General features: G+C 42.9%; 1 protein-coding gene across 5 annotated transcripts in view; it reads right to left on the reverse strand.

Moving 5' to 3' along the window:
- LOC134213865 (E3 ubiquitin-protein ligase Ufd4) overlaps positions 1-15,106 on the reverse strand; it is a 105,447-nt gene that overhangs the window by 17,457 nt on the left and 72,884 nt on the right. For 2 of the 5 annotated variants that reach the window (XM_062693286.1, XM_062693284.1), the window contains exons 3-6: positions 14,510-14,649; positions 12,899-14,445; positions 12,462-12,598; positions 11,883-12,245 (exon numbers count right to left, since the gene is read on the reverse strand). In XM_062693286.1, coding sequence (XP_062549270.1) covers positions 11,883-12,245; positions 12,462-12,598; positions 12,899-14,445; positions 14,510-14,649 — 2,187 coding nt within the window. Of the gene's footprint in view, positions 1-11,882; positions 12,246-12,461; positions 12,599-12,898; positions 14,446-14,509; positions 14,650-15,043; positions 15,063-15,106 lie in introns of those variants that run through there. The other 3 variants (XM_062693288.1, XM_062693287.1, XM_062693285.1) reach the window with 2 other exon arrangements.

Consider the following 15,106-nt stretch of genomic DNA (forward strand, 5'->3'; position numbering starts at 1 on the left):
GAATACAATTCCCTGACTTTCCAGACCCTTCCTCAAAAAATTCCAGATATGAAAAATGTTTTTTTAAATTCCTAGAAACGTATGAAAACCTCTGCATGTCTGAGTCATTGAAGTCCATATGAGTTCCTGAGCTACTGGAAGCCTGAAACAGAACATTAACCCGTATCGGCCTGAGTGAAGGAAAAAAATCAAATCATTGCCATTTCGTCATTTTTTGTCGTATCTCTCGTTATTGCTTAGAGATTAATAGAAACAAACTCGATTACCATGGGGAACATGAAAAGGCCTCGTAGTAGACTTTTAGTCTAGAGACTGCCAACAGCCACAAAAAAGCTTTATAGCTTGATAGTGGAGGTGGTAGTCGAATATAATTGCCTTGGAGTATTGTTTATCGGCTATGCAGTCTGATGACCAGTTAAAGCGCAATATTAATTCTGATCCGACGTTTCAATACGTTTATTGGTCCCTTTTCATAAATTTTCAATATTGGGTTTGTGATTTTGTTTTCCCTGACCTCAATCAAAATTCCCTGACTTTCCCTGACATTCCAGGTCCAAAATGAAATTCCCTGACTTTCCAGGTTTTTCCAGGTAGTCGACACCCTGTAGTTCTCCTTACCTCTTTTTTCATTCTTCCTTGTTCCTATTTGGTTCTTCTTTCCTCTGTCCTCTTTCTATCTGCTTCTTCCTTCCTAATTCCTTCTTCTCACTTTTTTTTGCTTTCTTCTACCTTCATTTTTCTCTGATCTTTTTCTACCTTCTTCATTCTTACTTTAAGCCTTCTTAATTCTTTCTTCTACATTTTCTTTGTTTTTCTTCTTTCTTCATTCTTACTTGCTTCTTCCTTTACATTTTAATTTATTATTCTATGGTTGGAATCCGACTGGATGGGTTCCGTCGTAAAATTTGTTATTCTATTTAGGAGGGGGTGGCCCATTTAGGTGCTGAAAACAAGAAAATATTGAATTTTATGTTTGGTGCGTATTCCATTGATCGTTGTCCGTTAAGTTTTGCGGGGGGTCGTTCTGGGTTCCGAGAGGGTGGGTGGTTAAATTGCGTCAAAAATATTGCAATCTTCTAATCACGCTCTATCATATATAAGAGCGTGAGAGTAAATCGTCATCCAGCTGGAGACTGCTTTTTCTCCTCGGTGGGTGGTTTTATTACTGGGGAGTAGTACGAGCACGTGGTTGTCTTTCTCGTCAATGACTGGATGACGGTAATTTGAGACTTAAAAAGTTGAACAGCAATCTCTCGCTGATAGTGTCGTTCTTTAGAGATGTGGTTGCGTTGTCGATGTTGTTTGCTCTTCTGGCCTCCTCGTATAAAGGGCAGGTGTTGAGGATGTGGTTGATGGGTACGGTTGGATGCAGATGCCGGAGCCGCGAGCACGCTTGCCGAGTCGGTCACGATAAGAACCGGACCGCTACTTGGCTGGGACGCCGCCTGAAAAACAGCTGCCGCTTCCGTCGAGAATACGAAGCACATGTCCGGTAGTTGATGGGAGGTGGGCGGTTTGTCACATGAATCGATGCCTATTCCCACTTTGCCCGCGGCTTTGGAGCCGTCGGTGTACCAAACCTTAAATTACTGGTAGCGGTCATCGATCCGTTGGCTGAAGAGGGATTGTGCCTGCTGCCTGTTGGGTACCCTTCGTAGCTGAGCCTTTAGCGTCGTGTCAAACTTCGGGGGTACTGATGCCCAGCTTCTGGGACCGAGGCGGTGGAGTCCAGTGATTGTTGGTAGCTGTTGTTGGGTCTTGCTACAGAAGTTGATGTTGGTCCTATCGAAAAGGTGACAGGTGTTACGGGTGGTTTTGTTTTTTTTTCAAACCCAACAAAGGGTATTACGCCAGCCTCGGCGCAAGCGATGTTCGCGGGTGTTGACCGAGCCTTGGGGCACCCCGGTTTCCTCCTCCATGGGTTTGGATACGTGGTTTTCGAGCAGTACCCGGAAAGAACGGTCCAGCAAAAAATGTCTGATGAATTGAAGGAGGTTACCGGTTCACGCACGGCTGTAGGCGCGGGAGATGTCCAGGGACACCAGCTCAGCGTGCTTACCTTGGGGTTTGTCGTCCTCAAGTATTTGCCCCAGGGAGGCAAGGTAGGTCCCTGTGCCGCGTCCGGGTCTGAAGGCGTGTTGTCTGTCGTCAAGCCTGCCTGTTGTTTCGAGGTGGTGGGTCAACCGCCGGTTCACCATTCGCTCCATGATTTTGGAGCCGACGTTAGTGAGAGCTATTGGGTGACAGCTCCCCGCCTCGTTAGCTGGACTTTGACTTTTCGTTATCGGTACCACCAGACTGGACTTTCCAGTACAGCTGGAAACACTGTTGTGTTAACCTCGTGCGCGAATACGCCAGCTATTTATTTACAATTCTCGCTAACGTTCTGCGTAAAAAAACGTTATTTTTCAAGTCAATAGTTTGCTTTTATCCGTCTCTATAAGCCTCGGATAAAAGTATACCGTGAAATCCACTATATCGTCGTAAATTGTACAATTTCTGCGGTGTTTGTCGTTCCCACTTGTTTACTCTTGCAAGTGCACAACGACCGACGTCCGCAACTGACAAGAGACGTCTATAAAACGATAAAAGAACATATCGTCTTGCATCTCGCAACTTGCGGGAAGTAAACACCATATTTACATACCGAAACAGAACAAATCTGGGGTAGGTAACAGGTGACTGTTACCAATCAACAACTGTCTCTGTTTTCGGAAAGAGGACATGATCATCACATAGGATTCTGAGGTCCAACTTACGGCATGGCCTCCTCTGGAGGTGACCCCAGAAACCCTTCTGGATCACGCCCAGTGCTCTCTGATTTACGAAATGAATTCGGTAAACTGATCGTCCTTCAAATGACTGCGAAGGATAAACATTCTCTTCCAAATCCATTCATAATTGGACACAGCATTGAATCTGCTATTGGAGGGACAGTGCAATCAGCACGTAGTGAAGCAAAAGGAACAAGCTACTCGATCAGTATACGTAACCCGGCCCACGCTGAAAAATTAATTAACCTTACTGAGCTTTGATGGGACACAAGTGTCAATCACGTATCACCCTAAGTTGAATATGTCGAAGTGCGTCATTTCATCATACGATATTCTGCATATGGAAGAGAATGATATCCTAACTGCGCTAACGTCACAGGGTGTCGTCAAGGTTCAAAGAATAACAAGAATGGTCGAAAAGAAGAAAGAGAACACTACAGCGATTATACTATCGTTCAATAATACAACGTACCCCGAACACGTGAAGGTTGGACTGTTACGCGTCGCTACAAGACCGTTCTATCCCAATCCACTACAATGCTATGGATGTTTTCTTTTTGGACACTTAAGCGTAAGATGTCCCGGACCAAGAAGATGCTACAACTGCTCAGGAGCGCACGATGTCAGGGAATGCACTGAACCAGCCCACTGTGTAAGCTGTGAAGCTGAGCATCGTCCCACCAACAGAAAATGTCCAGTAACAGAAAAGAAAGTAGTTAAGGTAAAAGTCGATCACAACCTGTCATATCCAGAAGCCCGCAACAGAATCCTGAACGGCGACAGCTACGCTGATGCCGCAGCACAAGCTCGATTGGATAGAGCCAGATTCAACGCACTTATGGAAGCCAACAAGAAGAAAGATCAACAAATAGCTCAATTAGTCGCAACCGTGAATGAAAAGTCGCAGGAGATCGAAAAGTTGATGCAACAGATGAACAGAATGAAAACGTACATAGCGAAGTTCAATGAACAGAACAGAAGTTTCGCACAGAAATCGGTTCCACAACAACAAGCAGACCCAATGGAAAACGAGGAACAGGACCAGCGATCTTCAGGACGAAATACAGTTAATTCGAAACGACGTAATAAGAACAACAAACAAGATACAGCTCCAGAAAATCAAAGAACGGAACAGATGCACCCAGAACACAAAAGTCCTCCACCTAAACGTTCGATATTATGTAACCAACCGACCCCAATGTATGAATCCGACACCGATGAAGCTGCCCGATGTAATTCCCCGGCTCATCTCGGCCTGCATGGAAAATAATAACTTTAAAAACATCATCAGCAACACAACCAATTTCGACGCAACATCAACAAACTTTGACAACAATACCAAACTAAACAACTGTAGACTTGAGGGAGGGGAAAGTGCAGTACCCACCTCACTCTCACATAAGAGAGCGCAGCTGGGAGGAGGATCTATCCGGGACGTCATACCACAGCCCGTTGACGGTGAATCCCCCAGCGCGGTCTGCCAACACCGAACGACATACCCACACATTGAGCACGGATCAAAATCATCAACCAGGCCTAGCTCGACGCCGACCCTGTCCGGAGATGATCCAGGTTCGCCTGTTGTTCCTCCGGCGGCAGTCGGCGACGGGCGCCTGTACCATACTCAGGCAAGTACAAGATTACCTACCAATACGCAACAGACAACTGATGCACACCACGTTTCAGAAATCCCTCCACCAACCCACTCATCGAGACAAAATAACGACGGTAGACGACAAAGACAAGAAGACAACGTGTCCGTTGCCCTGCAATGGAACGTTAACGGATTACAGGAACGGTACAATGAACTTCAGTTGATTGCGACCAAACATCAGCCAACCGTAATAGCGCTACAAGAAACTCGTTTGTCCAGGACAAATATTTTACAGAAATTTCACCATGGAGAATATGATTGGACCATTCTACCCGGTCCGTATTCTGCCTCGCAAAATGGAGTCGGACTCGCTGTGCGCAGAAATACTTCCTATAAGTTTTTAAAACTGAAAACATCACTGCAAGTTGTAGCAGCGCAGGTTATGCATCCCATAATTGCTACATACGCCAGCGTGTATATACCCTGTCACATTCCATCCCATACCCTTAAAAAAGAGCTAGATAAGCTTATAAGTGAAATGCCACAACCAATATTGCTGCTAGGGCGATTTCAATAGCCATAGTCCAATGTGGGAAGTTCAAAAAGAGACTCTAACGGGGATGTCTTGGAAAATTTTATCACAAACAATGGGTTAGTGTTGCTGAATACCGGATAACACACTAGACTAGATCCCCGTAATGGTGGAACATCAGCTCTGGACTTGTCAATAGCTTCCCCGGAAATTGCAAACAAACTCAAATGGAAGGTAGACGATGACACCTGGACAAGTGATCATTTTCCCATACTCATCAACACAAATCTGTCAACACAAACATTACATCAACGTAAAAAATGGCAACACAAAAACGCCAACTAGACCGATTTCGAGGATATAATTCTAGAGCGTATACCAAGGAATAGTACGTTAACCGTAGAAGAGTTCAGCCAAAGAATAAGTGAGGCAGCGGAAGCCAGTATACCTAGATCATCCGGTAAACCAGGCCGGAAATCAGTTCCCTGGTGGAACAACGAAGTAGAAGCAGCAGTTAAGGCACGACGAAGAAAACTACGAAGACTAAGACGCTTGAAAGATGACGACCCACGTAAGGAGCAAGCCTTAACAGAATTCAAAGAGGCACGAAACTATTCCCGAAAAATAGTTGAAGAAGCAAAAAAGCATCCTGGGAAGCGTTTACGACAAGTTTCAACCCCAAACAACCAGCAGTGAAATGTGGCTAAGATTCAATGCTTTTTGTGGAAAACGACCAAATCCCAACCACGTTTTGAAAATCGACAACAAAATAGTTACGGAACGTGAGAGTATAGCTGAACACTTGGCCGATTTCTTTCAGCATGTTTCTCAATCGTCCCAACCAACAATTGACATTCTTCCGAATCACTCTGAATCAATAGGATCTGAAAGTTTCAACGAAGACTTTACAATCGAAGAGTTATTATGGGCGTTGGATAAAGCTGGGAGCAAATCCATAGGTGTTGACGAGATCAGCTACCCTATGCTAAGTCACCTTCCTATACGGGTCAAAATGCAGCTATTGAACACGATCAACGGTATTTGGAGAACGGGTGAAATACCACCGAGTTGGAAAGAAGGAATAGTCATTCCGATCCCCAAAATGGGCAAAGATCACAAAATCCTTGGAAACCAACGACCTATAACGCTGCTCAGTTGCTTAGGCAAAACAGTTGAGCGAATGGTTAATAGGCGACTTTACGAAGAACTCGAAAATCAACAACGACTAAATAAACACCAGTTTGGTTTTCGCAAAGGACGCGGAATCGATCTATATCTAGCAGCTCTAGAAAAGTCGATACGGAAAACAGTTGCTGTCCACTCACTGCGAAATCCTTATGGTAGACATAACAAAAGCATACGACACGGCCGACAGGAATAAAATTATATCAATCCTAAACATATGGGGAATTCGAGGAAGAATGCTTCAATTTGTACAAAGCTTTTTGACCAACCGAACCTTTCGTGTAGCGGTTGGAAACACGTTATCAGCGAAACGAGTTCAACAAAACGGAGTCCCTCAAGGTTCAACACTATCTGTCACCCTGTTCCTCGTACTAATGGAGACGATTTTCGAAAGCATATCAGAAGGAATCGAAATTTTCGTGTACGCCGACGACATCATCATTGTGGCTTCTGGTCGTAGCCCAAAGGTGCTGAGGAGAAGACTACAGAAAGCTGCAAATGCTATTGACAAGTGGAGCGATCGGATTGGGCTAACTATATCGAACGAAAAAACAAATTTCATGCACCTTTGCAAAAAACGAAAACATCCCGAAACACCCGCTTTGCTCATCAAAAATCGAAATATTCCCGAAGTTCAATATTCGAGAATTTTAGGTGTTTTGGTCGGCCGCATGAATTGCAAAAAACACGTAGCAGAAATACGAAATAAGTGCCAGACAACAATAAACTTCATAAAAGCAGTTGGAAATCGCATGGGAGGAGGAGCAAGAAAAACATTACTGCAAATCACCAACGGAGTCCTAGTTCCCAAACTATTATTCGGAATAGCAATGGTAAACGGAGGAAGTATGACTAATATGAAAATGCTACAGCCCCTGTACAATGCCGGAGTACGTGAAGCAAGTGGCGCATTTCGGTCAAGCCCTGTCGAGTCGATTATGGCAGAATCAGGTCAACTACCTTTCTCCCATTTAGTAGTTCAGCAAAATATATCCAGAGCTATACGTTTATTGGAGAGGGAACATCTTCTATGTGGTAGACAGGAATCTAACCAACAGCAAGAAGATGATGAAGCAATTAACACTATCGGAAGTTACCCGTCCGTTCGAAGGGCTAAATTTGACTACGAAAACTCACCGAAACAACTCCCTAACATTGCTCAATTACCTTGCGTTGGAGGAAGATCTTGGTGTGACAAAAGCCCAGCATTGATTGGTCAGTACGGAGAAAGTACAGGGTTGGGCAACCGACTGCCAAAGCTAAGCAGATCTATCAACAGTTGATTCACACCACTTACGCACAGTTCAAAAAAATCTTCACGGACGGCTCCGTCGACGCGGAAAACGTAGGATTTGGCATAGCAAACGAGGATAACAACCTTTCAATTGGATTACCGAAAGAGTGCTCAATATTTTCCGCAGAAGCAATGGCTGTCCTATACGCGGTTGAACATCTCGTCGAAGGAAATGAACAAACCGTGATTTTCTCGGACTCAGCAAGTGCATTGGAGGCGCTACAGAAGGGCAACTCTAAACACCCATGGATCCAGCAACTAGAAAATGAACTGAGGCCAAAGCTAGTGGTATTGTGCTGGATTCCAGGGCATGCCGGTATAGAAGGTAATGTTAAGGCAGATAAACTGGCAAAAGAAGGAACGACGGCGCAAAAATTGGAGGTCCCTATTCCCGGAGAAGATGCATTGAGATACTGCAAAAAAGCCATCCGTCTTCAATGGGAAAATGAATGGTATAACAGTTTAAGATTTCTTAGAACCATAAAAGATTCTACCCTTCCGTGGATTGATCGTAATGTAGCAATAGAACAAAGAGCATTAAGTAGACTAAGGATAGGCCATACAAATGTAACTCACAGACACCTTTTCTGCAGGGATTCGAATATGTGTGAAACGTGCAATGTTCAGATAACTGTACCTCACATTCTTTTGGAATGCCGAAAATTTGAAGAACACAGAAGGGAATGTAAACTAAAGAACAATCTAAATGAGATACTAAGTTTTGAAAAAAATGAAGAAGACAAACTAATTAAGTACCTCAGAGCATCAAAATTACGATCCAAAATATAATAATTTCAATAGTTAGTAAGGATGAATAACTGTAAAGTTAAATCCTTTAAATACAATTAAAAAAAAAAAAAAAAAGACTGGACTTCCATTCCGCAGGGAGAGTGCCACTCAACCACTCTTTGTTGATCGCCTCCAGAAAGGGAGTTTTACCGCTTGGGGTAGGTTCTTGAACATTGGGTACCCGGCAGAGTCCGGGCCAGCGGACTTACCCTTACCTTTCTGTAGCACAGTTCGGCCATGGAGAAGGGCTGGTTCATGGCGTTGCTGTTGTCCGGTGGGAGGTGGATGCTTTTTCGGAATGCTTCCGGGTATTCGGCGTACGACGATTGCCGGTGAAAGTGGTCGGCTAGGGTGTCGGCAATAATCGTGGGATCACGATGTGTGACGCCGTCGACAGAGAGAGCGATTTCGTTGACTTGTCGTTTTCCCTGGAAACAATTTATCCGCCTACAGAGCTCGGTCGAGGATTGTTCTGGGTTTATGCCATCCAGGAAGTCAGTCCAAGCTTTGTCCATGGTTTCGCGCAGCGTTTGTCGGCAGTCGTTTCTGGCGGCCTGGTAGCTGGTTCGGATTTGGTCGTGGAGCTGGTTGTCGGCTGGTAGTCGCTTCTCTTCCATTCTTCTTTATTTCTTCCTTTGTTTATTCTTCTTACTTGTCCCTTGTTCTTTCATCCTTCACTTTCCTTCTTTTTCCTCTTTTCCTTCTTGTTTTTTCCCCTTATTCCTGTTCCTTTTTCTTACTACCTTCTTCATTTTCCATCTCTCTCCTTGTTACTTTTGTCCTTTTTTGCTCCTTCCTTTCTTCTTCTCAGTGAAAAATGTTTTCTTTATTCTCTGTTGCACTACACTATTCTTTATTTTTTATTCTTGATTCTAAATTTATAATTCAACCACTTGGTTTGTACAACAAACCGTTTGATTGGGATTCATTTCATCCCATCAATTTCAGCCTTTCGATACATTTCAGCCTTCTACTTTCAGCCTTTTGAGTACAGCCATATAATCAGTTGGTCAAGCAGGATAGCATACATTGAGAATAGTGGTCGTAAGATATTCATACGATCAAACTTATGAGAATGTTTCATAAGAATTGAACTATGAAAATTGTAAGATCTTGTTTCGTGCAAATCTATCTTGGGCGTGCGGTGTGGATACACGCCTTCTAATCATGACGCCCATGGTTTGAAACCGGATAAAGATTTTTGACCCTTCCTTCGGAAGTGTCTATAATTTCACTTTGTATGCGTTACGCAGGTGTGTTACGTATTGATCTATCAAGAAATCTCATGAATTATTAAATAAAATATATGGTATTTTAAACAAATACACTTTTACATTGAAAATATAATTATAACAAATAATATGGACATGGAAATATGCCTATTTTTCTGATTTGTTTCAAAGAAACAAATGATTTTAATTTAGGAACATATGGAAGCATGTACAAGAAAATCTTCTCAGAAAAGCAAAAAACGTAAAAATTGAAAGGGATTTCAAAAATGTCTTCAGTGGAAGCTAGATAGCAAATGTGAGCATGTTTTGAGACACTAATAGATCACTTGTATGCATGTATGTGTGCGTATGTGTGCAAATTCTGAAATTTACTACCATAAAAATCTCGCTCATTTTTAAGGTATTGAACAAGTTTAGTTTTACCAAATTAGGCATCCATAAGGCGAAATATATGTTATTATTGAACGCTATTGAATTTCGCTCAGATCAATGACTGATTTAGTTAGTTCTGGATTAATTAATATCGAGGTCTCTGGAAATTACGAGTACAATATATTAAACCACCGTTACGATAGTTACTAACCATGTCACAATAGTTATTCAATCTGACGAGCGCCTTATAGATAGGCAGCATGAAGCACAGTACGTTATCATTCGTTAAGTTGTCATTCAACCCATGACATCCGCCTTTGGGTAGGCAATTATTTTGTCAGCTTCACGGTAAATCACCGTGGGAAGCTGAGTAGTTTTATCTCGGTTTAAATACTGGAGTCTGGAAAAAAATCCTTATAACTAAAGCCTCAAACGCAATACAACGGAACGGCGACGGAAACGGAAAATTTGACAGTTAGCCCATAAATTTTCTGTCAAATTTGCCGTTTCCGTCGCCGTTCCGTTGTATTGCGTTTGGGGCTTAAGGAAGGGTCAAAATTTCACTGTAGGTGGATTAATCTGGGTTTTTTTTTTAAAACAAATTGAACATATTTCATAATATTGTCGTATGAAATGCATTCCTTGAGAGAATCGTATGAAAATCTATATATTTTTTGTGGCGAAATTTTAAAAGTGAATCTTACGACATATAACATTAAAGAGGTGGCCAGTGACATTCAAAATCATTGTTCTCGATCCAGTATTTCATGTTGAACTCGATTTCTGAATCTAGATGATGTGATGCCGTTGAAGTCGTAGAGTGAGTAAAATTCGTTGAAACGTGCGGACATGTATGCCATAGGATCGGATCGGATCATGTATGCCATAGTTGGGGGAACTTTTGTTCTTCTGATTGTTGTTGGCATTACAACCCCCTCTGGGAAACTGCCGCCGCACTGCTCAATGGCAAGTCTAATTTGATATTGTGATAGCGTCAAAGTTGCACACCTAAAATAAATCGCAGATTTCTGTGAAATTTCACCGAAATCTCAATAGCAGAACTTCGGTGAATAATTTTACAGATTTTCGGTGGTTTTGACATTTGAACAAAGGAAGAATCGCAGAAAATTTGGTGAAATAATTACCGAACAAATCTGCTGTTGAGATTTCGGTGAATTGAAACAAAATTCACCGAAATCTGTGAAATGATTTAAGTGTATGAATACACAATTGGGAACATTTTGCAAGACTGATTTGACCTGATTGTCAGAGGCAGATGCGTCCGAGAAAATGCTTCTGAATCCGTCAGCTTAGCGATAGCATCAATCAGTCATGCAATGTAAATCACACTTTCCACCAGGTGGAAGATATAGAACACCTAGGCTCAATGATCGATACTTTGCTTTTATCTTCACCCAGAGCTGCTCAAGCGAGGTACTGAAGGTATTAACGTTTATTAAATAAGGGATTGATATGCGATTATACGCATTATAGGCGGTACCCCGTTTGGCATAATGCCATTTTGGTTTCGCGGCCAACACCCGAGAAAATGCGAGTATTCAAAGAAGGCAAAATAACACATTTGACCTTATACAGGGCAAATGCGAGCATTTGAAGAAGATATTTTAACCTTTACGTTTTACCTTATACCGGGCAAATATGAGCAGTTAAAGAAGGCAACATATCACATACGCGTACACCATAAAATTGTTACTTGTCCCACCAAATGTTGATTTTTTTAATGAATGTAAGTATGTACTATAGAAATCGACCACAAAGTAAAGAAAACGAATGTAGTATTAGCATATTTGTTGATAAAGACCGAAATAAAAAAATGAAGCGCTGTCAATGCCAATCATTCAAAATTCCATTTTATGGCAACATTAGTTTAGTTTTCGGTGTCAAATAGTCAAATTATCTAACAACACAAACAAAAAAACTTGCAATAAATCAAAATAGCTAACTGCTAATGCTGATGAATGATCGATTGTTATAAAAGATGCGTCACATAATATGAAAGCTAACGGGAAACAAGATATGGAGCAACTGAATGTCGCACCAAAAAGAAAAAAAGAAAGAAACTTCCAACAGTTTTTCCAAGCTTCATTACCGCAATGCTAAGATCGGACCAATTGCTTCGACAACAGCGTTTGTTGTTGTTGTTGCTGTTGTTATTGCTTTTGTCGTTGCCGTCTGGAGGATGCAGATTCTCGCCGAACCCTGCCGGTAACGGGGATGAGGTCAACGGAAGCATTGGTGGCGGCGGTGGAATTATGTAAGAACTAGAGTTACGACGCTGCCGCGATGGCAACTGCTGCTGCAGTCTTAAATTCTGGACATACTTGCTCACTCGGTCAGCGCAACTATATTTGACTAAGATACTATTGCTACTGGTAGTATTGGCAGAAGAGGAGGAAACGGTTAAGGGCAGTTGAGACGGTGTTGTTTGTTGTGACGGCCAGCTGTAGCTTATCTGCAAAGCCGTATAGTTAAAAAATCACTTTTAGTATGTGTACTTTTAGGACGACTCAATTGGAAGCTGATGCTTGAATGATAACTCGGCGTTGGCTCAATTTTGTTGCTAATTCAGCATGACACAGCCAATTCACACTAGAGAAAGCGCGCTGTTAGGGGGTGGTAATTAAAGATCGTGGAAAGGCTTAAACTGTTTTTTGAGATCATGACTCACCTCATTATCCAGCACACTGGCGACGACTTCGACTAGCAATGTACCAAGGCTTTGCTCATGGCTTAGAAGTCCTTCCGAAGAACACAGCCTTGACAGCATTTCTGGTTGAACGTATTGAATCATTTTCTTTATCAGACCTACAATGTAGAAATAAGCAAGTCATACAAATAGATTAGATTGATAGTCTACAGAGCAAGTTTGCAGTTGTTTGCATAGATCAATTGATTATATTTCTTATAAAGATAGATGTATAAAAAAGGAAAAGTGTAAAAGAAAAAAAATGTTTATAAAAAAGTATTAATGATTAATCAAAATAGCATAAATAGAAAATGCGAAAAAATGAAAAGCAGTACCAATTCAAAATAAAGCTGAAAGAGGTGGTGGCAAATAATACAAAAAATAAAAGCGAAATATTATTTTGCAAACCATCTACCCACCTAAGCTAGACCGTCGGACACTGGTCAGCATTGTGCTTTGGAACGTCTTACAGAAAATCGGTAGAAAGAACTTAAGATAGACGGGTGCCATTTCCGGATCCCCTCGGGGTTCACTATCGCCATCCTCCGGATCGGTTTTCAGGTCGGATCTTGTCGCTGCCGTCATCCATTCTCCGGGCGACTGAAGGATGGAGGCCACTTCACGGTGACCCTCATCCGGCCTTTCGCGAGCCTTATCCAGAGGAGTTTTGCCGTCCTCGTCCCGTAGGTCCGGATTAGCACCGTGCTTGAGCAGCACTTTTGCAATGCCCGGTCGGCCGAAGCAAGCCGCATAATGCAGAGAGGAACTTCGCTGACCTTTGTTGACGTCAGCACCTTTATCACATAAAAACTCTACCATTTCTAATGTACCGAAGGCCGAAGCCCAATTAAGTAACGTTTGACCGACATCGTCCATACAGTTGACATCGATTCCACCCGATTCGATAGCTTCGATAAGGGCTTCGGTGTCCTTACTGCGTATGCAATCGATCAACTGTCGATGTGTTCGCTCAGTACTAGAATCGGCTCTTCGCACTCGGGGAGCTAGTTGACCACTAGTTCCGCCTACCCTGCCAAGAGCCTGCCGACCTTCAAATAACAGCAGCAGGATGAGATCGGCAAGCCTCATACAGTCGAGAACACATCGTTCGTCACCTTTGAAGGCTCGTTCCATAGCGTCTGGTAAGTTTGAGCGGAGAAGATCATGCGTGATCGATGGTGACCCTCGGCACAAAGTAGATAACAGTGATATGGTCGTGGCGATCGATTGACTTGATCGCCCTGCTTCGGCTGCCCCTTGCGTTTTGGGTGCCGAGGATGACAACTGCACTGTGGCACCAGCCTCTTGACTATTTGGCTGCGTTGTTGGAGCTGCATTGGAAGTAGCGGCTGCCAAGGCTGCCGTTTGTGGTCCCGCTGCATTACTCAGCCGGTTGAGCAGTTCATTCACTAGACCATACTCCGCAAGAGGTGCTGGATCAACACCTTTTCTGGTAAACCGATCCGCTACAGAAGCGAAACATTTGAGTGCCCCATCGGCAACGAGTGGATCTTCGTGCTGAAGCAACGTGCTGAGACTTTCTACGCATGTTTGTACGTTAGCACCTTGTGGTTCGACCTTGGTACACAGCCTGGACACGACGGCCATTGCCGAATGAAGTGTGTCTTTGTGGATTTGGGATCCATTGTCCCGGATAAATGAGAGCACGCAATTCAGTCCACCTCCCTCAAACACTGCCCCAGCTTCTCGAGTGCAAATCAGTTCGAGCACTTTGATACACTGTTCCGCTAGATCACGACTAGTTCTGCTTTCGAGGTCTGCCACCACCAAACGGTTGCAGATGGCTTTGATAGCACCATCAATCGCCACGATGCGACGTGTGCACTCGGATGAAACATCCAGATAGTAGGTGATGGCACGTGCTGTCACTTCCAGTACGTTCTCTGGTGCCAGCTCGTCTAAAAATATTTTACATAGCGCTGGTAGGAACGTTCGTGGGGGACAACTGAAATGTAAACATGAACAAGTTCTTGAATCGGACTAGGAGCCGCACTTATTGGAGTGATTACCTTTCGAAGCAACGATCGACGTTGTCGGACATCAGCAGAAGCATACATAACTGCTCCAGGGCAATCAGCTGCATGTCCCGTTCGTCTCCCTGACCCATCGAGAGCCATTCTAGTAGCGTTTCTGGATCAACGTCACCCATCTGCAAGACAAAGGAAAAAATGATTTCGTTAATCACACGCAAAAATATGAAATGGTATAATAAATAAAACCTGGCCGAGCAGATAGCACGTAATGAATTCTTCATATTTATTATTATTGATCTTTATTGACCATTTTCAAATAACTCATTTTAACTACAATATATTGGTACAAGAATGTTTGTTATCGAAAACATTCATCCGGGTGGCGACTTATTTCGCAACATTCGCAATATTCATCATTGATTAGTAATTCACGGAACGGAAAACCTACTCGAACATACGACTGACACAAACAACTCTGATTCGTTTGTTAAAGCTGCTCTTGTTTCATATGTCATGTGGCTAAAAAAAATCACAAAATCGTAAAGTAAAGAAGAGAGCTAACAACATCACCTCACGGATGAAGTTGAATCTACTAGCTCGATCCGACTTGATTTGTTGATGTGGAGCACTGGT

Source organism: Armigeres subalbatus, chromosome 2 (genome assembly GCF_024139115.2).
Source record: "Armigeres subalbatus isolate Guangzhou_Male chromosome 2, GZ_Asu_2, whole genome shotgun sequence".
Classification (NCBI taxonomy): domain Eukaryota; kingdom Metazoa; phylum Arthropoda; class Insecta; order Diptera; family Culicidae; genus Armigeres; species Armigeres subalbatus.